The 22,045-nt window shown below is 55.4% G+C and overlaps 1 protein-coding gene across 4 annotated transcripts; it reads right to left on the bottom strand.

The window, feature by feature from the left end:
• Window positions 1-1,297: 1,297 nt before the first annotated feature.
• NEURL4 (neuralized E3 ubiquitin protein ligase 4) lies at window positions 1,298-20,677 on the bottom strand. 4 transcript variants are annotated; one of them, XM_075906940.2, is made up of 29 exons: window positions 20,444-20,676; window positions 19,906-20,284; window positions 16,802-16,867; window positions 15,687-15,976; window positions 14,729-14,840; window positions 14,039-14,226; window positions 13,660-13,732; window positions 13,195-13,465; window positions 12,696-12,877; window positions 12,232-12,317; window positions 11,992-12,154; window positions 11,626-11,824; window positions 11,377-11,453; window positions 10,674-10,752; window positions 10,277-10,452; window positions 9,842-9,970; window positions 9,157-9,302; window positions 8,052-8,267; window positions 7,839-7,937; window positions 7,001-7,150; window positions 6,672-6,836; window positions 6,109-6,267; window positions 5,676-5,855; window positions 5,356-5,449; window positions 4,428-4,535; window positions 4,074-4,218; window positions 3,828-3,940; window positions 3,331-3,496; window positions 1,298-2,858 (listed from the first exon to the last, which is right to left on the bottom strand). In XM_075906940.2, exons 1-29 carry the CDS (start codon window positions 20,615-20,617, stop codon window positions 2,654-2,656), a joined length of 4,590 nt encoding a protein of 1,529 aa, XP_075763055.2. In that variant the 5' UTR covers window positions 20,618-20,676; the 3' UTR covers window positions 1,298-2,653. The 4 variants fall into 4 exon arrangements, 3 of the variants coding, with proteins under 3 accessions (XP_075763055.2, XP_075763056.2, XP_075763057.2); XM_075906941.2 differs by having other exon boundaries at window positions 14,138-14,226; window positions 20,444-20,675; XR_012897392.2 differs by lacking the exon at window positions 3,828-3,940 and having other exon boundaries at window positions 2,719-2,858; window positions 20,444-20,677.
• Window positions 20,678-22,045: the final 1,368 nt, after the last annotated feature.

Genomic DNA, 22,045 nt, shown 5'->3' with positions numbered 1-22,045 from the left:
TACATGCAGAAGGCTCCCAGGGGACAGCTCTGAGGCTTTAGGCAGGAGCAGTGGGGGAAGGGCAACTGACATGCAGGCACTTGAGAACCTTCCAGCCAAACCAGTCAGGATCACCTGTCAGAGGCTCCAAGATCTTCTGATAGATCCTGATTGACTGGTTGGTGACCCCTAGTCTAGAAACTGAGTCTTGTGCCTATGGGGCTCTGCTTGGAGGAGCAGCCTGCAGCCCCTAGGCACCCGATATCTACACCTTTGCTCTGCCACAGCCCATGGAAACTGTGGGGATGGGGTCTGCAGGCAGAGAGCCAGAGCAACCTGCTGGCCACTTCCTGGAAGTGGCTTCACCCCCAACTCCTATCTGGTCCATCAAGGTCAGGGGGCTCTGTTTGTGCCTGCAAGCCCTTTCCCTGCAGCTCCCATTGGCAGTGTGCCTAGCGTACGGGAACTGCTGAGTTCACCAGTGTGGCTGGTGCAGCATTGGGAGACAGCACCTGCCCCCCACTCTGACCATAGGATTCAGAGATCACCCAGCAGGGCTGGTGAGAGGACAGGATGGGAGTGTCCAGGTGGTGTGATGATGGGGGGGGGGGGGGGAGGGGAGAACGCAGTACAGGACAGTGTGGTGGCAGGACTATGGGGAAAGGCATCAGGTAGCGAGGAGAACCTGTACTGGGAAATCAGAGAGTGAGGTAAGTCCTGGGTGGGGTGCTGGGCAGCTGTGGTGGGGCTGTAGGAAAGAGTGCTGGAATTATAGCCCTTTACATTTGTGTTAGCAAAGTTGTTGGGGAGGTTAGGGGTATGCCTGGCACAGTGAGCTGTGTGGCACAGCACAGGCCCCATACACTGGCCACTGATCTGCTCCCTTCCAAATCATGAGCAATCTAGGGGGAAGTTGTAGGAGGGAGCAGTACTCATCCCATGGTTATTAGAGAATGTGACTCTTCCTCGAACATGTGGGCTAGGTCTAGACTGGAATGATTTTCCGCAAATGCTTTTAACGGAAAAGTTTTCCGTTAGAAGCATTTGCGGAAAAGAGCATCTAGATTGGCACAGATGCTTTTCTGCAAAAGCACTTTTTGCAGAAAAGCGTCCGTGCCAATCTAGGCGCACTTTTGTGCAAAAAAGCCCCGATCGCCATTTTCACAATCGGGGCTTTTTTGTGCAAAACAAATCTGTATAGTCACTTAACCCTGGTCTGCACCAGAAAAAGGCAATTTTAAGTCATGGTACCAGATATGTGTAACCAGCCTAGTTTAACAGTCTCCCCCCTTTCTGGTGACACAAACACAGACACAGCTGAGGTGGCTGAATGGTGGTTTATCAATTAGGGGGCTCTAAGAACCCTCCATTCCACCCCATAATGCAACTTCACCTCCCCCCAACCTTACAATGGAAAAGCAGCTTAAATAAAACTTTTAAAAAAGTAACAGGTGGGGAAGGAGTGCTAAACCTGCCCCCCCAAGGTTCCCCCACGAGGAAATTCACATTTCAACAACACCAATAGGTAATAAATAAGGAGGGATGGTTGGGTGAGGGGACAGTAGGGCTGATTTTGGGGGCTACTGGCACCACAGGAGCAGTGCTTACTGCACAGGAAAGGGGTGTAGGACAGTGGTTGCAGAAGGTGGGAGGGGGATGGAGGCAAGGTAACTTGGCCAACCTTTCCCCTCCACTATGGTGTGGAAAAAACAGGGAGTCCCCTGCCTCCCTCCCCCAAGCCAGAGAGGGGGCAGGCTAGAACCACCACTAAGTGCTACAATTCAACATCCCTCCTCCTCAAAGCAGGGGGCTTGCCAAACGGGGGAACAAAGAGGGAGTTAAAAGAACAAATTCCCCCAACTCCCCCCGGCTACTCCAACCCTCCCACACCCCAATAACTGAATCTAGCACTTCCTTGAAATATTCATTGGGAAACTTTCCCTCCGAATGAGAGTCCCCCCCTTGGGAGGCAAGATCAGGGCCCCCCAGCCATGGAAGGTGACTCCCCATCATAGCAATCTGTGCCAGGGGCACTTACTCTCCCTAAGCTATTTAAGTGTGGAAGGGTAGAGATCTCCCCCACAGAGGTAGGTCCTCCCTAAGAAATTAAGTCTTTTGTGGTGCAATATATTCCCTCCCCCCCCCCCAAAATCTCCCACCATGCTGTAAGTCCCCCCCAAATCTGCCCCCTCTTAGCTTTTTCTATGTGCAAAATACAGCTCTGGGCACCAGAGGGAGCTGTGTGTATGGGGGGGGGCTTCCCCCCAGATTTAAAACAGTGTCAGACTCTGTATCTTGTCCAAATTCTCCCCCCTTAGGCTAGGCCATAGGGGGGTGGAAGAGTGCAGACGTGTGTGTGGGGGTGATACACACTGAAGATAACCCCCCCTACCCAAGAAAGGCAAGTTCCTCTGGTGATTATCCCCAGCTGAGCACAGGGAGAGCATGCTGCAGAGAGACAACCCCCCAAAAAACCAATCTTCCTTCTGGAATCGGGATGGAGGGGGTCATACTGCTGAAAGCCCCTCCCAGCATCCAGTGCCCCCTGCTGGTCCAGGGTGGGAGAAAGATGTGCGCTGCAGATCTGCTGCTCCCCATGCCTCCAGCCACTGGGGGGGGTTACGGTCCATTGGAGGGTGGTGGTAGATTTCCCCCTGGCTGGCTGTGGGGAGGGTCACTCCACACGCACAAGCAGGCCATAGAGCACGGTGGCGCCTTTCTCCTTGGTGACCCACTCTATCTCAGCCATGCTGAAACGAGGGTCCGGGGGCTCAGGGGCACCAGCTGATGGGGGGCCTGGCTTGTAGGAGCCAGGGCGCACACACACTTGGAAGGCCACCTGTGCCCCATGTTGCCGCTGTGACTTGGGGTCCCGGAATCTGCAGGGAGAAGAGGAGACACAGTGGGTCAAAGATTCACAGACTATTTCTAGTCCCACTATCCCCCGCCAGTGGCAACTGGGACTCTCTGCTCCTCCCTTACACCCACTGGCCTCTAGAGGTGGGACTGATCTCCCTCCCTCACCCCTGCTAGCTTCCCCTAACCAGGGCCAAGACTCACTGCTCTCAAGTGTCTTGCTCCCTCCTGCAGCAACTGAGACTCACTGCTCCACCCGAGGCCCACTGCTCCCCAGTGGCAGGCAGGACTCACTGTCCCCCATAGCCCCACTAGTCCTGAGTGGCAGGTGGGACTCATTGCTTTCCTCTCCCCTAGCCCAAATGCTCCCCCGTGGCTGGCAAGACTCACTGTCATTCCCCCCCCACCCCTGCCAACCCCACTAGAGTGGCAGGCTGGACTCACTGCTTTCCTCCTCCCTAGCCCCGCTGCTCCCTGATGGCTGGTGGCACTCACTGCACTTTGGTGGCGAAGGCCTCCAGGCCAGCGTAGCGCAGGGTGGGCGAAAGCAGGATGCACTGGGGCTCAGCCCCATGGCCTGGGGAACTGTTCTCTGCCTCATGGTATCCTCCACCCTGGGGGTCCACCTTGGCAGGCCGGCAGCTCAGGATGGACGCACTGCCTGGGACAGGGGACAGCCGTGAGCCAGGCCCCATCCCTAAGCGCAGGCCCCATCTTTAAGCACTGCTCCCTCCCCAGTAGGAGTTTGGGTCCTGGAACCCCATAATGGGACTGGTCATGCTTCATGCATGTGACCCTCTGGAAGAGGAGTAGGGTGCAGCTGGGAACCAGGACTCTTGGGTTCTCTCCCCAGCTCTGGGAAGGGAGTGGTAGTTGGTGGGTCAGAGTGGGCGGGAGGTGGGGGGGGGGGCATGGGCTGGGAGCTAGGATGCATAAGTTCCATCCCCTGGTCTGGGCAGGGCATAATGTGCTCTGTGCTGGGTCCCTCCTACCTGCCCCCAGTTCCCCTTGGTCCAGCATCCTCCGGACAGCACCGACACTTGTGCCGTGATAAGCCATGTGCCACTTCTTACAGGTGCTGGCGACCTCCAGCTGGGGGTTTACCCTGCCAAGGTGGGAGGGTGTCAGAGCCAGTGTCCCCCCCTCCCCATTCCAGTCCAATCCCAGCAAGAGCCCCTCTTCCCAGCCTCCCCCTCCCAACAATAGTGAACCAGATCCCCCTCTCTCCAGGCTGATACCTGAGGTTGAAGCGACACCAACCAAAAGGCAGGGCATAGTCCCGGGGGGGCTCCCCCCGTTTATAATAGGCCTCATCGCCCCGCAGCTTGTGGCACGACTCACAGTAGCAGAGGCTGAATTTGGGATCTTCTGCGAAGTAGTCATCTGGGAAAGAAGGGGATGGAAGTCAGGCATGGGGGGAGGAATTTAACTGAGGCAGCAATGCTGCATGAGTCTAAAGAAAGCCTGAGGCATCGAGTGTTAATGCTGAATGAACCCTACTGATGGCAACAGTCCATTTCAGTCACCAATGTGGTTCACTCTGAAGCAGATTTAGAAGGCCCCTGGGGCCAAGGGAGAGGGTCCCAACTTACCTGGAAGCAGCAGGAGATCCTTGAAGCGGGCACAAAGCGCGTGGTACTCACAGGTCTTCATAGTGTTCATGTCCACGGGTGGAGTCCAACACACACTTTCCTTAATGCCTGCAACAGAAAGGGACGGGTAGCCAACCAGCCAGTCCCTTCCCACATGTACTAGAACAGTAGTACCCTTGGTAGTCCGCGATGGCACTGCAGGGGGTCTGTGGAAAGTTTAAAAATAAGGCTTGGACCCACCATAGGGGGCCTGATCCTTATTTTGCTTTTTCTCCTCCCTCAGAGAGGGGGGCCTGTGAAATTTTAATAGATTAGAAAGGAGTCTGTATGTTCAAAACAGTTGGGAACCACTATCCTAGAGACAGAGGCTACCTCTAGACTGCAAGCTTCTTTCAGAAGCTTTTCTGGAAGACATCTTCCAAAAAAACTTCTTCTGAAAGACAGCGTCCACATTGCCAAAGCGCATCGAAAAAGCAATCTGCTTTTTTGACCGATAGTGTCCACACTGAATGGACGCTATTTTGCATGTAAGCTGAGATTGCTATGGACGAATGGCCATCAGGGCACTGGTGCTTTTTCCTCTTTTCTCTTCTCTTGAAAGAATGCCCTCTTCCCCATCTACACACGCCTTTTTCCCCGAAAGAGCTCTTGCAGAAAAAGGCTTCTTTCTTGTAGAAAGAGGTTTACCAATGTCAGAAAAACCCCCTCTCCTTTCGATATTTTTTTCCAAAGGATGCGATTGCAGTGTGGCTGTAAATGAAGGTTTTTTTGTTTTTTTTTTGTTTTTTTTTTTAAAACAGCTGTTTTTCTGGAAAAACTCTGTAATGTAGACAGCCCGAGTAGGGAGGGCCTAGCCCCGGACCCCACCCATCCACCCGGGCAGATCCCCCTCTAACCCATCAAAGAGCGGAGCAGTTCCATCACTTACCATCCACCATGTCGGCCTTCTCCATGTCCCCCTGGCTATGCAGATCTGTGCTCTCCCCTCCCAGAGCTGGAGTATCATTTGTTACTATGGTAACCTGGGGGCCACAAATGCATTGGTTGGGGGGAGCTGGGAGCCAGCACACCTGGTTCAATCCAGGCTCAGGAAAGAGAGTGCCAAGCGAGAGCTGGTGGATTACCGCACGGGGCTGGGAGCCAAGATGCCTGGGTTCTCTCCCCAACTCTGGGAGGGGAGTGGGAGCTAGTGGTTAGAGCGGGAGGGGGGCACGCTCTGGGTTCCGCCCTGCTGGGAGTGGGGCTCACCTGCTCGCACTGCCCATAGAGGTCGACAAGCATGTAGCAGGGTGTGGGGATGTCCTGGGCAGCCACCCCCTGGTCCATCCCGTTGACATAGAGGTGCAAGCAGCTGCTCAAGTCCAGCAGGAGCCCCAGCACTGTCCCCTCAGGGCACGTGTCCAAGTTGGGCCCATAGTTTTCACAGATCTGGGGGTGATGGGCACAGGGTCCATGGTGAGCTCCAGAAATCCCCCGCCCCCCCCCCCCCACTGTAGAAGTCCAACAGCGCCCCTTCCCCATCTCCCAGACCAGCCAGTCCCTGCCCGGTGGGAGCCAGGGCCCCCTAGAGGGGATAAGCCCCCTACCCTGTTCCCATCCTCCTGAGTCAGCCAGTCCCCACTCTGAGGCCGGATGGGAGCTGGCACCCCTTAGAGGACACAAGTTCTAGGAACTGCCCCACCTTGAGTGAGTTATGGAAGACAGAGTCACGCTGCAGTAGCCAGGCAGAGCGCTTGAGGGAGCAGGCTGTGGCAGGGAAATTGAGGCGCTCGGGTGAGGTGCCAATGACGCCCAGGGACAGAGACGATGTCCACTGGGGGTTCAGGAAGTTGATCTGAACCTGGGGAGGAAGACAAGTGGGAAAGCTTGGAAATAATGTCTGACACCACTAACACCCACCTCCCACAGGGCAGTGACTGATACCAACCCTGACAACAGTTACAAGGGTTAGACATTTACACTGCTATGACATCTATCCCTAGCCTGACAGCAGCGGCGCCTACCACAACAGGCAGAAGAGTCCTCTGCCCTCCCCCAAATTAGATCATATCCTTCCCTGACAAGAAGCAGCAGGCCCTTTTGCCCACCACCCTGATTTGTGGGGATGTGATGTTATGAGGAAGAGGGGGGCCACTGTGCTTCCTGCCCGCTCACAACATCACATCTTCCCAAAACATGAGGTAGGAGACACTATGCCTTTCCACCACACAATATCACATACTCCCCCAAGAGGAAGGAGCCTACCTGGAAGAGCTGGCCTGGGGGCAAGGGCTGAGCGATGACCACGATGCCCTGGTTGTAACTGGCCACACGGGTGGCCGTCAGGTTGCTATTGGATAGAAGGATGTTCTTGCCGTGGTTCTCCAGGAACTCCATGGCAGCCAGCGGCACGGGGGCCTCATGCTCACACTGTAGCAGAGGGAAGAGGAGTCATTCTCCAGCACCCCCACCCCTAGAGGAGACAGTCCATGTACCTCATTCTCTTCCCTGCCGCTCCAGGCAGCCCCCACACTGGGGCCAGATGGGAGCTGACACCCACCAAAGGAAAACATTTCCCATCCTCCAGCACTCACAGGTGCAGGCTCTTCCTCCTCTTCTTCCTCACTGCATGTCTCGGAGGTGACTGAGGGTGGCTTGGTGCCATCTGACTCCTCCAGCACCGTGGAGCTGACAATGGAGACGGCAGTGACGCGGCCATACAAATCCAGCACCACGTAGACATTCTGAGGACATAGAACGGGACGGAGGGTGGGGGCGCCTGGTGGGTCAGAGTGGGAAGGAGGGCTGGGACCCAGCACTCCTGGGTTTCTCCCTAGCTCTGGGGGGAACAGGTGGCTGGGTTCCATCCTTCTCTCTGATTAGTAGGGCCTCACTTGCAACCTCCCTCAAGTTTCTCTCTGTTCAGTTTTGGGTTGGATTCCCCCCCGCCCCACTTGAACAGCTTGACCCCCGCCCCAGTATTTGTGGGGAGCAACCCCTTCCCCTCTTGGCCAACCCAGCCCATCTTCATCACTGCCAGCCCTTCTCTGCACTCGGGCTAGGAGAAATCCCTCATTTTGATCACGGCGCTAGTTCTGGTCCCCCAATAGGTTTCTCAGATGTCCTGTCCCAGTGAAGCCATGGGAAATGCCCCTGGAGTCGTCTCCTATGGCACAGTGGCTTCCTGTGACATCACATCATGCATCCCTCAGACAGGAAGAGGCAGGCCCTATCCTCCCATGACACCACATCACAACCTCTGAGACAGGAAGAAGCTGCCCTGCACCCATGACGTCACAAACACCCTCCCACGGAGCTACCTTTGAGGCTCAGGAAGGGGCAAGGCTCTGCCTATATCCTTGTCTCATGTGGGCTCTGCCCCCCCAACGCAGCTGCAGGGATGAGGCCCAAGCAAGGGGCTGTGGGCATTACCTTGGCCACGCCGGTAGCAGCAGGCCCCATGTCCTCGCCATCAACCAGGATGTGCATGGTGTCGTCCACACAGTGCTTCACCCCGACACGGTTTCCCACCTACCATTAGGAGTGCCTGGGTTAGTGACAGGTCCACCCATGGGCCTCCAGCCCCACATCCTTTGTCCATCCAACTCACCCTGCCCACTCCGCCAGGCCTCTGGCATGACTCACCCCAAGCCTCTCCAGAGAGCAGCCGTAGTTCTGCTTTTGCAGGAGGCCATTGCGCCGCACCTCAGAGCCAGTCACCACCCATGTGGCCTTAGACTGCAGCTCCAGCAGGGAGGCCGGCAGCCCCGTGGCCGCATAGGGCACCTCAGAGGGCAACAGCGTGGTCAGCCCCAAGCAGAAGGAGCCTGACCACTTCTCATCCAGCTCCTCGATTTTCACCTATGTGGGGGGGAGGGGGCATAAGCATGGGTCAGAGGTCACCAAGTAATGGGAGAGGGTGAACATGAGTGCTACCCCTGCACCAGAGTAAGGCTGGAGTACAGAGCGCCCCCTACTGTCCCCAGGGGGAAGGTACCGGGTGTACCAGCCACTTCGGCCTGGTGGCGGGGCAGCCATCATTCAGAGAATGGGCTCCATCTACTCAATGTGCAGCAGCAGTGAGAAAAGCAAACAAAAAATTGGAAATGGTAAAGAAAAGGATAATGAATAAGACACACACCCACATCTTGAATACTGCATACAGATGTGGTGGCCTCATCTCAAAAAAAAGGTATCTTAGCATTGGAAAACCCTCAGAAAAAAGCAACAAACAGGATGAGAGGGTCTGGAATGGCTGCCGAATGGAGGAGAGATTAGTAAAACTTTACAGCTTGGAAAAGAGTTGACTAAGGGAAGGATGTGACTAAGGTCTAGAATATCACGACTGGTGTGGAGAACATAAATAAGGAAAACTTATTTACTCCTTCACACTACAGAAGAATTAGGGATGACCAAGTGAAATTGATAGGTAACAGGTTTAAAACCAACAAACGGAAGTATTTCTTCATACAACACTCAGGCAACCTGTGGAACTCCTTGCCAGAGGATATGTCCATCAATTACTATTAGCCAAGACAGGCAGGGATGGTGTCCCAGCCTCTATTTCTCAGAAGCTGGAAATTGGCAACAGGGGCTGGATCACTTGATTCCTTGTCTTTGGAACAACCTGGCATTGTTCAGAGTTGGAAGACAGGATCCTGGGCTAGATGGACCTTTGGTCTGACCCAGCATGGCTGGTGTTACATTCTTATTGATAGTCCTGCCCCCAGCCCATGCAGGAGGGACTCACCTCAAAGACCTCATCAGTCTTCAGCTCCTTCATGCTGAAGATGATGCCATGGCAGTAGCCCGCCAGGCGCACAGCCCGACAACCATCGTCCTGGAAGGCCACGTTCTTCCCACAGCTGTTGTGGAATCGGTGAGCCACGCCTGGCACTGGAGAGGGATGGGTAGAGGGAAGGAGGAGGAGGAGAGATGAGGCCATCTATAGTTAGGGCAGGGTGGGTCGGGGGCTGCTGACCCACAGAAAAAAAAAAAAATCAGTCGGGGGCTGCACACAAGTGAGAAGCAGAAAAAACCAAAACCCCAAACCCTCACTGACTTGACCCCGACTAAGAAGGAGAAAGACACTCTCCACATTCCCCTTGCACACCAGAGCTTGGGGGGCCCAGGCTAGTAGATTTTGTGTGCTCGAGCCCACCGGTGAGGCAGCAGGGGAGCTGAGTGCCAGTGCAGGTTTCCCAATGCTGGGGGAGGCCCTGAGCCTCAGGGGCTGGATCCAGGCAAGCCGGGAGCTGCATCCAGCCCCTGGGCCTGAGGTCCCCCCCTCTTGAGTTAGGGGATGTTGTGTCGTGGGAAGTGGGGCTCAGCAGGGGGTGCTCTCCCATGGCGGGCAGGACTACCCCCTGGGCTGTGCTCAGGGGATGCTGTGGGGTAAGGAGCATGGTGGTGGTGGTGGGGGGAGGGGGTTTCACCTGGTGAGTGGATGGGGAAGGATTTCTCGGTGATGTTGCTGGTCGACAGGCTGTTGTCCATGGGGCCTGTGGCGCTGGTGATGGACACCTGGACGCACTGACCGTAGAGATCCACCACGGCATACACCTCTGTGCGAGGCCACGGGGATGGGAGAGGAAGGAGAAAGGGTTAACTAGGTAGCAGCCAGCACAGCACCCAGCTAGGCTCTTATCTCCCTACAATCAGCACAATGAGTCCTTCCATCCCAGCCCCCCTCCTTGCTCAGACCTATGGCTCTATCTAGCCCACATATTCTCTCACTGGATCACTGAAAGGGGTCCATCCAGCCCTCCCTGCCCACAGACCAACGGGCCCCTTCAGGGGTGAGGTGGAGAATACACTGGGGTTGGATTGGCCCAAAGGGACCAGTGCTGGGGCAGGAGGAGAAGACTCACCCTTGCCAGAGGGCAGGCCAGAGCAGGCCACGCCCTGGTCCACGCCGTTAATGAAGTAGTGAAGGTCCCCCTTGGCTGTGCGCATCATGCCAATGCGGGAGCCTGTGGTCAGCGAGTCCAGGTCACAGCCATAGTTGTTGCGCATGGTATTGCCGTCCTGCATGATGGCTGTGCCACTGGGGGGTGGGGGGGAGAGCCACTGGGAGTCAGACTCTCTCTACCAGGAAACTCAAGCCATGCCCCTCCTACCTCCCACTGTATCCCAAGTCCCCAGACCCTGAGGCACAGTGCTGCCTCCCACCTCCAGCCCCAAGACACAACTCTGCCTCTCCTGTGGATGAGGGGATGAGACAGGCAGCCAAGGCCTCCCCATCCTCCCTACAACCCTCTCGCTCACCTGAGCATCCAGGTGTCATAGTCGATGTCTGTCATGGTGTTGGGGAATTCCAGGTCTTCAGGCCGGATGGCCGTGACCCCTGCAAGAGAGAGTCCCAGTGGTGTGGGGTGGGAAGGAACCTGGGTAGAACTCCCCACCTCACACTGACCCTAGACCAGCCATCCCACCTGTTATGTAATACCCCCGCCCAGGTCTGTTTGCCAGGCTCTACCGTCTGGGATTCGATTCACGATGTTCTGTATCCCCTGACCCTTTTTGCTCCCACAAGCCCCTGGCTGCTTAGCCAGGGTTGGTTTTTCCTTCTGAAGAAGAACTGGTCTTCAGTGAACTCAGCCTGGTGAGTTCACAGTAATATGTTGCTGTGGATTTGAATTCTGACCACTCCCCCAAAGTGCCGGTGACCCCTTAGGCTTGGGGGCAGCTGCAAATTCAATAAATACTCTCATCACTCCATTAGCCAGGTGAGTTGTGAAAGTATCAAAGTCCGAATGCAGGGCAGCCCCCATGGGACCCCACTTGCTCTGAGCTAGTGTTTTACCAGGACTCAATACGATTTAGCCAGTGCCGAGATGCAGCCACCTCTGACGCTGCTTCAACTACCTTTCCACCTTGGCACCAGGTGAGGGGTCCCTGTGTAACCAGCTGCCTCTGGTTGGGGAGATCCAGGAACTCCCTGTATAGCCCCCCTGCCCCTGGTTCTTACCTGCCTCTATAGAGCCAGACCAGCGATCCACCATCTTCTGAATGACAATCTCAAAGAGTTCTCCATCTCGGAGCGCCCTACATGGGGGGAGTGGAGACCAATGAGCCCCGTTGGGGCAGGAATCCCGCTCAGGGCCGGGGTTGGGACGCAATGGAGCCGGCCTGGGGTTGGGAGTGGGGAGACGGGGGAAGCTGGCGTGGAGTGGGGGGGGGGGGGTGGAACGTGCCCGTCTCTGCCACACACACCGACCGGTTGGAGACGACAATGGCATCGTTGAACTCGCTGCGGCAGTTCTGGCGCAGGGCTGTGCGCCCGCCGTTGGTAATCACTGCGTTGCTGCCGTGCAGCTGGTGGAAACGCAAGTCGCTCACTGAGGCCACGGACGAAGGGCTGCTGGGTGACACCTGGTTGTTGCCTTCTGATAGATCATCGGGCAGTGGAAGCAGATCTGGAGGCGGCAAGGAGGTGGGGTATTCTCAGTGTGCATGAGGACCCCTACCACATCCAAGCCCTCCCCCTCCTGGCCCAGCCCTCACTTGGCCTGGCCCAATCTATTCCCCCCTCTCCTCCACTATATACCAACCACCACCGAGAACCATCCGCCCCCAGGCTCACCCGTGTCGTCGAGGATCGTGGCCTGTGCTGCCTGCCCATACAGATCCACCACAGCATACACATTGGGGGGCACGTTCCAGGCGGCTGGCCCCTGTGCCACCCCGTTGACGAAGAAGTGCAGCGTGCCATCCTCCTTGCGCACCACGCCCACAGTGTCACCCGCCTGGGGGGGCGGACAGAGGGGGTAAAGAGCACCGTGGGGCAGAAGGCAGGCTTCCCCTTACGGTACCCCCAACCCACCTTGAGCCGGTCCAGGTTGTGCCCGTATTCATCCAGAATGGTGGTGCCATTGTGCATTACCCCATTGCCTGTCATCATCCAGGTGCCTAGAGCGAGAGGAGATGGGGATTACCAGCTCACCATTAACCCATGGAACTGCCTGCCAGTGTGCAGGTTGGCAAAGAACCCAGACAGTAGCTTGGGAAACCATCTGCTTTGAGGTGCGGCCACTAGTCCCCAGTGGACAAATAAGCTGAGAAACTACCTGCCACAGGACACACTACATGCTACTCCAGCCAGCAATTAACCTGGGGAACTACCCACCCCACAACTGCCAGCCCCGTGGGCCACTTGGAGGCATCTAGCGAGCCATGTCTCCCTAGCAGAGAGCTGGTCAAAAGCTGGAGAAGGGCTGAGCTTGGGGGCAGAGCAAGCCACCAGTTGTTCTTCTCCCTCCCACCCCCATGGTGCACCCAGGCACTGACCTGAGCGCAGGTTGGTCATGGTGGAGGGCAGCTGCAGGTAGGTGGGGTTGTGGGTGGTCACCCCGATCTCAATGGAGCCTGCCCACTTGTCCACCATCTTGTCAATCCGCACCTGGAAGACCTCGTTGTTGCGCAGGGCGCGATTGCTGAGGACAACTCCATGGTTAAAATCGTCCGTGGCACTGGGGAAGAGATGGGCTAGCTCAGACATGAGCCACCGACCCCTGCACTCCTCCATGCTGAGATACAGCCACCTCTGGGGCGAGGCGGTTGGTTACACAGGGACCCCTCACCCAGCGCTGAGATGCAGCCACTTCTGGGGAGGTGCAGTTGGTTATACAGGGACCCTTTGCTTATGGGGCAGCAGATCTGCTGACCCTCAAAGATTCGGCTCTGTGGGGGTTGAGGGCTGATCCACGGGATGTGAATTCTCTCTGATCCCAAAAGCCACCATCGCATTGTGGCTGGAGACCCTGGCAGAGGCAGCACAGGCACTCACTGTGGGCGCAGGGCCGTGCGCCCCTCATTGATGATGGCTGCCTTCTGTCCGCAGTTGGCATGGAAGAGCAACCGCTCTGGGTCAGGTTCGCCCACCCCGCTGGCCTCCAGGGCACGGCGCCCCACATCTGGGGAGAGTGCCCTCATGATGGCGTTGTTGCGCCGCAGCCGGTCACTGTGGTTGTGGTTGTGCACAATGGTGACCTTCACTGCCATACCGTAGAGATCCACCACGCCATACACCACTTGCGGGGTGAGAGTGGTAGCCACACCTGTGCACAGGAAGGGTAGAATTACACACCATGCAGCCACTCTTGGGGCGGGGCAGCTGGTTACACAGGGCCTCTCGCCCAACACTGAGATGCAGCCACTTCTGGGGTGGGGCAGCTGGTTATAACGGCACTGGAGTTCAGACTGCCCGCCAGGGGAGAGTGCCCTTTGCTGAGCCCTCCACTCCACCCTCTACCTTGGTCGATGCCGTTGATATAGAAGTGCAAGGCGTTGTTGGATTTCCGCGTCAGGCCAATGTGATCTCCCTCCTGTGGAGACAGGAGGGCAACGTGAGTCCGTGAGGATGGGCAGTTAAAGGAGCAGTGGCATGGGACCCAATGAGGGAGTGAGGGCAGAGGGGGAGGGGAGCTTATGGGGATACTGAGGAGCAGCACAGGTTGGGGTAGGAGGTTGGGGCAGGGGAGAGCATTGTGGGAAAACAGGGCTGGCTTGATGGAGTTGGGGTTACAATGGGCCCAGTTATGGGGTCTGGGCTCCCCATCCACCCACAGGGGTTGGCTCTGAAGGCTTGGGGGTACTGTGGCATTACTCATGGAGTTGGGGAAGCCCCTCACCCGCAGGCAACTGGCTAGGAAGGGCTGGGAGCCTCTAGCCCTGCAGAGGGTAGCTACTGGGGGGCTGGCGACCTGGGGGTGGGGCTGGGGACCCCTCACTTGCAACTCGTCCAGGCTGAACTCGCAGTACTCCCGCCGCGTCCCTTTGCCGTTGGTCAGGATCCCACAGCCGCTCATCATGATGGTGCCTGAGGGAGTCAGAGCCTCCCATCAGCCAATCAGCCACAGGGACCCCCCACCCCAGGGATACCCTTTGGTGCCAAATGGGAGGCTGGCAGGCCACATCCTGCTTCGCCCCACATTCAACTCCATCTTCCCCTTTTCTCCCTAAATTTGGCCACAGCCACTCCCCCCCCCCCCCCCACTTCTCCCAAGCTGGGAAGAAAACCCAGGAGTCCCGGACAAAGTTCCCTCTCATTTTTTCCCCGCTCATGTGTAATATTTTTTTATGTGCACCAAGGCATGTGCAGATGTGCACCACCATAGAAACACATGCTACCAGCTATGGGCGCTCTGCTAGTCAGCTGGGCAGCATTTGAATCTCTCGTGGGCAGCAACCCAAGCACAGAGCTTAGAGGGAACACTGGCAGGTTCCCAGCACCCCTGCTCCAACCCACCAGCCCCCACTTCCTTCTCAGAGCCAGGGAGAGAACCTATGACTCCTGACACCACCCCCCTCAAGACAGGTACCAGAGCGCAGGTTGGTCATGGTGGCAGGGTACTCCAAGCTATTGGGATTGTGGGTGGTCACCCCGATCTCAATGGAGCCTGACCACTTGTCTACCAGCTTGTCAATGCGAATCTATGGGGAGGAACAAGGAGCGGGGATCAGGAGCCAGCATGGCCTCCCCCTACCCCATGCCCACCAGCCAGCCCTCTGACCCCACCTCTCAGCTACAACCGGCTCCCACCCCTCCTACCACACACCCGTCCTGGTAACACAGACATGTGATGTAGATCCCCACCGCCAGTCAGCACGTGGAGCCTCTCCCCAAGACTAGACCCCCAGCCTCAGCTCTCCGTACACCTGGCCTGCCCCATCCCTCTCCCAGTGCTCCTGATATTCCCACCTCCAACATTTGGCACACTGTGCTGCCTACACCCCAGTTCCCCATTGCAGAGCCCAACCTCCGCCCATATCCCATCTCCTGAACCTTCATCCTGGTCCCACCCACACCTATACCATTCTGTTGCTCAGCAGCTGGGTTATGACCCTGCCCCAAACCTCCAAAGACCCCTTATCCCCATTCCCCCATCTCAAACCTCTCAGTGCCATGCAGTGGCTGGTTGCCAGGATAACACCCCAGCCCTTCCTCACTGCTCCTAGAACCCCTCCCATGCCCTCAGCTACAGCCCTGCAAATCCACGAATACCCACTTTATATCCGTGGGTATCCTCATCCAGGGATGTGGGTAACTGCGGCTCATCCTTGCAGATACAGATGCAGATACAAATTTTGTATCTAAAACATTGCAAATTTGCAAGTATCCACATTATATCAATGGCTCATTTTTGCAGATGCTAATTTTGTATCCACTCAGGACTCTACCCACAGCCCCAAGGACCCTGGCCCCACCCCGACCTCAAATATCTTGTTGTGCAGTGACCCTGCCCCAGTCCCCTGCCCCCCCACGGCCCTGCCCCGCACCTCAAACATCTCATTGTCCCGCAGTGGGCGGTTGGTCATGACCACGCCATTGTTGAACTCGTCCAGTGGCCGGCGCCGCTCGGCTGTCTTGTTGTTGTTGCTGAGTTTGATGAGGGTGCCGCACTTCTCATGGAAGAGCAGAGCGTCGTTGGAAGTGAGGGGGGCGCTGCCCCCACCTGGGGGGCCCTCGCCTGATGGGGGGCTACCCAGACTCACACTCAGCAGGCTGTCATTGTAGGCTGACAAGATGGCGTTGCTCACCACCTCCGACAGTTCCATGCTGGACAAGCCTGGGAGGGATGGACGGACAGACATACATGAGGAATGGGAATCAGGGATGGACAGAGAGATGGGAGGGGAACAGACCAATGGGGCAGGAGCAAAGCATAAACAAACAGGAGGGAGAGACAGGACAAGGGACAGACGGACAGATGCAGGGCAACAAATCATTGACAGACTCACAGGTGCATATGTGTTGGGGGATGTGTTTGATGGACAGACAGATGCAGGGCAGGGGGGGCAGAGAGACAAGTAGCAAGGATGGACAGACAGATTGAGGGGAAGCAGGGACAGACACGCAAATGTGGAGGGGGGAGCAGGAAGCAGAGGCGCACAGACAGATGGGGGAACCATTAGGGGGGCAGAGTCAGATATGTGTGGGGCTGACACCCCACAAGCTCTCTGGGATCGGAGAGCTAAGCCAACACAGGGCCCCCATCCTGTTAGGAGGTGGATCCATGCCCCTGGGAGTCCAGGGACACGGCAGCTCTGGCCTGATTTTAAAGCCTGCACTGCCTCCTAACCTGATTATCACCCGTGCAGTTGGGCCTGGGGCAGACCACATGGCCTCAGTGCCAGGCCGCTACATAACTCATGGGCATGGTGGCTCCACCCACTTTGGGTCACTCCTCCCACTTTGCCTAGCAACATGCTGGGAGCAAGGCTTTCTGGGTGACTTCCCAGGCAAACCTTTACAGGCCAGGCTGGCGAGTGGGCAGCTGCAGGGTCCTCAGTTTCCAGACAGCATACAGCGGGTGGCAGAGGCTCAAGGTCCAAGCCCAGAGCTTGTTGCACTCTTCACGAGTAGCATAGACAGACCTCACTGGGTCACTCACCGTTCTCAGACTCCAAGCTGTTGGGGAATTTATCCGGGCGGCTCTGGTTACGGGGCAGGGCCAGGGCTGGGAGGAAAAACACCAGAAGAGACATGAGACTAGGACCGCAGTGTTCTGCTCCTCAATCCCAACCCACAATCCCTGTTAGCCCAGCCCTGCCAATGCCCTTCACTCTCAACCCATAGACCCTGGCAGATGTCCCCTCATGCCAGGTGAGACTGGCCCAAGTGGGACAGGTTGGGGCTCTGGGTAACCACATCAAACCATGTTGTAACTTCCTTTTGTTTATGCTAACCAAGAACTTCTGAGGAGGCGCTCTAGACAGCTAATGGACCAACTGTACTGATGTTGCCGTCAGATTCAGAAGGTGGGGGTGCATTGCTCCCTTTGAGGGGTACAAATCCCTTTCAGGTGGCTTCACAACATGAAACCAGAGTGCTGACAGCTTTGAGTTTGGGCCACAGAAGCAGTAAAGCGACTTCCCTTTGACCGTTCCCCAGCACTGAACTATGGATCTGTAACAGCCCTGGACACGGTTCAACTCTACAGCAGAAAAGCCACACTGCTGGGTTCAACGGGGGCATGTTTAAGTAACCAGGCTGCCTCCAGGCTCAGAGCAGTCTCTGAAAAGGGGTAGAAGCCCAAGAAATGGTACCCAGGAACAGTGTTCCTTTCAACATTCCCTGTTCTTGGGCAAGCTGCATTTTCTTTTGCGCGGGTTGAAATTTCTTATGCTCCACATGAATATCGAGGGAGTGTGTGGATGTGCATCACCAATACAAAACACACACATAGGGATGTAGTCGACTAGTCGCTTATCCAATAAGCATAAACATATCCGATGGTCGACTTAGTCCCATCCCCCTTGCTGCCTCTATCAGAAAGAGGCAGCAAGCGAGGGGAAGCAGGAGCCAGTGCTGGGGTTCCCCTCAGCACCATCTCTGCAGGGGTCAGGGGAGGGAAAGGAACAATGGGAAATGGTGGAGTGGGGACTCCGCTTCCACGCTTCTGCTGCAATTCTGCCTTTGAAATGTACAAGAGCTCCTGCGCTCCCTGCAAGGCTTCCTTTTAAAATGTACAAAAGCCCCACTGGGGCTCTTGAATATTTCAAAAGCACAGGGCCAGTGGGGGGGGGGGGGTCCCCTGCTGGTCAGAGCAGGGCTTCCTGTTGAAGTGTTCAAAGACTGATGCACCACAGGGAATGTGGGGCCAGTGGGAGTCCCCCGCCACACCTGCGAGGCTTCCATTTTTGAACTGTAGCAAGAGCCTGGCAGGGCTCCTGCTATAGTTCAAAGGCAGAGGTGCCCTTATAGACTAATAGAATAGTCAATGGAAATCCCATCAACTATTCAATTAGTTACTTGATCTAAATTTAATATCTCTAAACACACATTTACATACATATATATAAGCAGTGTGCATGTGTGGAAGAAAATATATTCAAACAAGACACCTGTCTCTCATTGCTGTGAGTTATCTATACCGCAAAGGTGCTGTGCAAAGGTAGGGAATTAGCCTTCTTCCACTGGAGGAAGAGTAGAAGCCCCAGAACAAATTAACACATCACTTCAGGATTTGTAGACAGATGCATGTTTCAAAGAGCTTACAAATAAGGATTCATCCTACAAAACTATTATCACACGTAGTACTTGCTACTTTGTGTCACAAGAGACAGAACTCTATCACATAGCAAAAATCTGGCCGTAATGCAACAATTTATCATGTATTAATTAGCAACACAGGATTTTTAAAAAGAATCATTAAATTCAGAGTTTTAGAGATCTACAATGCTTCAAACAAATCTGTTAAAAGAATCTTTTTCTTTCTTACCTTAAGCCATTAACACCCAAGTAAACTTTGTTTGAAATGTAATCATGCAAATGTCCTCCTGGCACACAAACCCCCCATACAGCCAGCTCTCCCCACCCCCAGCTTCTAACCCAGCCAGGGAGGATGGCAGCAAGTGAATCATGATACCCCAAACAGTCCTCCACCTCCACTTTATTGCACAGATGCCAGCATCCACCCACTCCCTCTTTCCCCCACCTCCCCCTTCCCAGCCTAGAAGGGTTGAAGAGACTGCTGGGTTTCTGCCTCCCCCTGCTCGGGCAGACAGGACTCTCCAAATTCCCCTCCCCTCTGTCTTCCCCCAAGCCAATTAATTACTCACTCACTCAGTCCTTCCTCCAGCCACTTATTCTGTCCTTATCTCGCCTGCTTATCTGCTCTGGGAGCTCTTCAGTTCAAGCAGCACAGCTTCTTTAACTGCTGCTTACAGTCACCCCACACCCCACTGGTCAGCTGAGCTCCCTGCCTGGGTGGGAGCTTTGAACCTCTGAGCAGGGGTCAGAAAATAGATGCGCAGTCGTGCAGCTTAGAGGAAACTTAGCACAGAAACTGTGCCAGACAGATAAACCCGCATTTCAGCCTATCAACTCCATAGGATTAACAAGACCCCACAGTGGTTGTGATGCTGATACCAAGTGGCAGATGGCATAAGGCATGTAGAAGAGTTCACAGGAATCCCTTGAATCTGATGTCTGTATAGAAGCCATCAAAAAGTAGAATGTGATGTTTCTACACACAGCAACATACTAGATGTACAGAGAGGTGATATTTACCGAGTTGTGTGTCTATACTGAAAATTATATTAAGAGTCTGGGTGTTGGGAGCACCAGGCATGAAACAATAGACCTTACTCTTTGTTTATTCGGCCTCACAGTCCTCGTACATATTTCTATTTACATACAGCACCTGTGGCTAATCAAACCTAGGACACCGAAAAGCAGTGCTCCCTGTAAGCTGAGCATTTGGGCGGCCACCCAAGAGAATCAAATGCCACCCAGCTGATTAGCAGAGTGCCTACAGCTAGCAGCAGCCAGCAGCATGTGTTTCTACTGGTGGTGCAAATCCATACATGTCTCGGTGTATCTAACAAAATTTATTCTGCACACGGAAAAAATTAGAGGCAACAGTGCCAACAATAAAAGAGCATCTAGGAAGAGAAAAGCAGCATGGGGAAGTGTGCTGTTAAAGTAAATACAGTAGTATGGACAGAGATAGTATATGGTGACTCTGGGGCAGACAGGGAAGAAGTTCTCTACCTTCATCTCCTGCAGCTCCTTCCTCAGTCTCCTCTGGCTCACAGGGCACAACAGTGACCTGCGTACACTTGCCGTAGAGATCCACCACAGCCCAGACTCGGGACGGGATGCCGGTGGCGGCCACACCGCAGTCCTGACCGTTTACCCAGAGGTGCAACTCCCCGTTGGCAGTGCGCTGGATGCCCACCCGGTCACCCTCGCCCAGCTGATCCAAGTCCTGGCCATACTCCTCAAGGATGGAGCGCCCATCCCGCAGCACTGAGCAGCCAGAGATGACCCATGAGCCACCTTTCAGCCCTGTGGCACTGCTGGGGAAGTCCAAGTGGTCGGGGTCCAGGGCAGTCACCCCAATCTCAATGGAGCCGCTCCACGAGTTCACCTGAATGGTGGAGAGATGGAGAAAGTCAGCACCTGGCTTTCCGTGGGGAGCCCACAGCAGCCGGGTCCAGCCCCAACATGCCCCCTCCCGCTCGTCCACCGCCACCCAGATCGAGCCACTCTCAGCTCTTCCCCCTCCCCCGGCTCCAGCCCCCTGCACCTTGCGGTCGATGCGCACGGCGAAGACGCGACCCGGCCGCAGCGGCTCGCGGCTCAGCACCAGCCCGTGGTTGAACTCCTGGCCCGGTTGGGACCGGGCGGCGCTGCGACCCCCTTGCGCCAGCGTCACCAGCTTTCCCGTACGCGGGTGCAACTCCGCGCCCGGGCCCGACATCCCGCCCACCGCGTTTTGCGGCAGCGCCGCGGCCGCTGCGCTTTACGGCCGTGTCGCTAATCCCCACGTCGTACCGCCACCACGCTTTACGGCATCGTCGCTGACGCTTACCGAGCGTCGCTGCGCTTTACAGTAGCGTCCCTCCTCAGCGAGACGTCCAACGCCGTACCGCTCTTCACAGAGTACCGCCGCGCTTTACGGCAGCGCCGCGACCCTTTTAAACGTTGCGACTAGTTTTTATGACAGTGGCGCTATTTCTCTGACGACCCCGTCACGCTTTACGGCACCCTCGCGAAATCTCCGTCGATGGGTACCGCCTTTTTTCACGACAGCGTTGAGATTTCTGTCAGAAGGTTGTACCGCGGTTTACAGCAGCTTTTCTCGTACACAGCGTCACTTCGCTTTACGGCACTGCGGCCTCGCTTTGCAACTGTGTGAATTTTTGCCCTGAGTCCCTGGGCTTCACGGCAAGGAATGAACGATCGGTTTGCTTTTGCGATGTGTGGCCGGTTCGCTTTACGGCAGTGCTGTGTGCGACGCACCGCGGGGTGGCACTTTCTGTTGCTAGGGCTTCCCCCTGCCTCCTCCCTGTCCCTGCACCTCTCCAGCGGCACGGGGCAGCGAGTGGCAGAGCTTCGGAAACAGAGACCTTCTTTTACAGCACCGCAGTGCACCAGAGATGATTTGCTTGACGGCAGCTTGGCCACAGTGCTTTTTCCCTTTCTTACCGCCGTTGCCCGGGTTACGGGGACGGCGCGGCTGGAGAAGGGGCCGTGACGTAAGCGCGGCTCGTGCTGTGGCGATTGTGGTGAGGGAGGAGCTGCCGTTCCAGTGATGGTGCAGGTCAAAGAGCTCGTTCGTGCAAAGGCCTGGTGCAATTCTGTAGTAGGTGATTGCACGGATTATTTGTGCACCTATCTAATGCAAAGCAGGACCGTTTTTAATTAGTGCAAATTGGTGCAATTCACTACTGGGAATACTAGGTGCAAATACAGTTAGTGCAAGAAATATCTAGGGCAAATGTGCAATTTTAATTAGTGCTAGTAATTTACTAGGGCCAATATTTGTGCAAACAATAAATTTAATGCATATAATTGGTGCATTTACAAGTGTATTTCACTAAGCTTGTGTTTTTTATCCTTACCCCGTCCTGTTAGTATGGCCTCATGTCACAGCAGGTTGATAGTTTCCTTGGGGTTGACAGCTCTGTAAGAATTGCAAATAATTCGTGCCTTTGTGCAAATAATGAGTGCAAACAATTGATGCAAATAATTTGTGCACATGTAAATAGTGCAAATAAATAATACACATAACTAATGAAAATGATAGCCTAAAATTCAACTGAGTTATCTGCACTATCAAAGGTGACCATATCAGCTAACGTTAAATCTAATAGCAGTGAGCACTACTAAATGAATTGGCACAAAC

The sequence above is a fragment of the Pelodiscus sinensis genome, chromosome 22 (genome assembly GCF_052426305.1).
Source record: "Pelodiscus sinensis isolate ZL-2025 chromosome 22, ASM5242630v1, whole genome shotgun sequence".
Classification (NCBI taxonomy): Eukaryota; Metazoa; Chordata; order Testudines; family Trionychidae; genus Pelodiscus; species Pelodiscus sinensis.
This window is presented reverse-complemented; position numbering and strand designations above follow the sequence as displayed.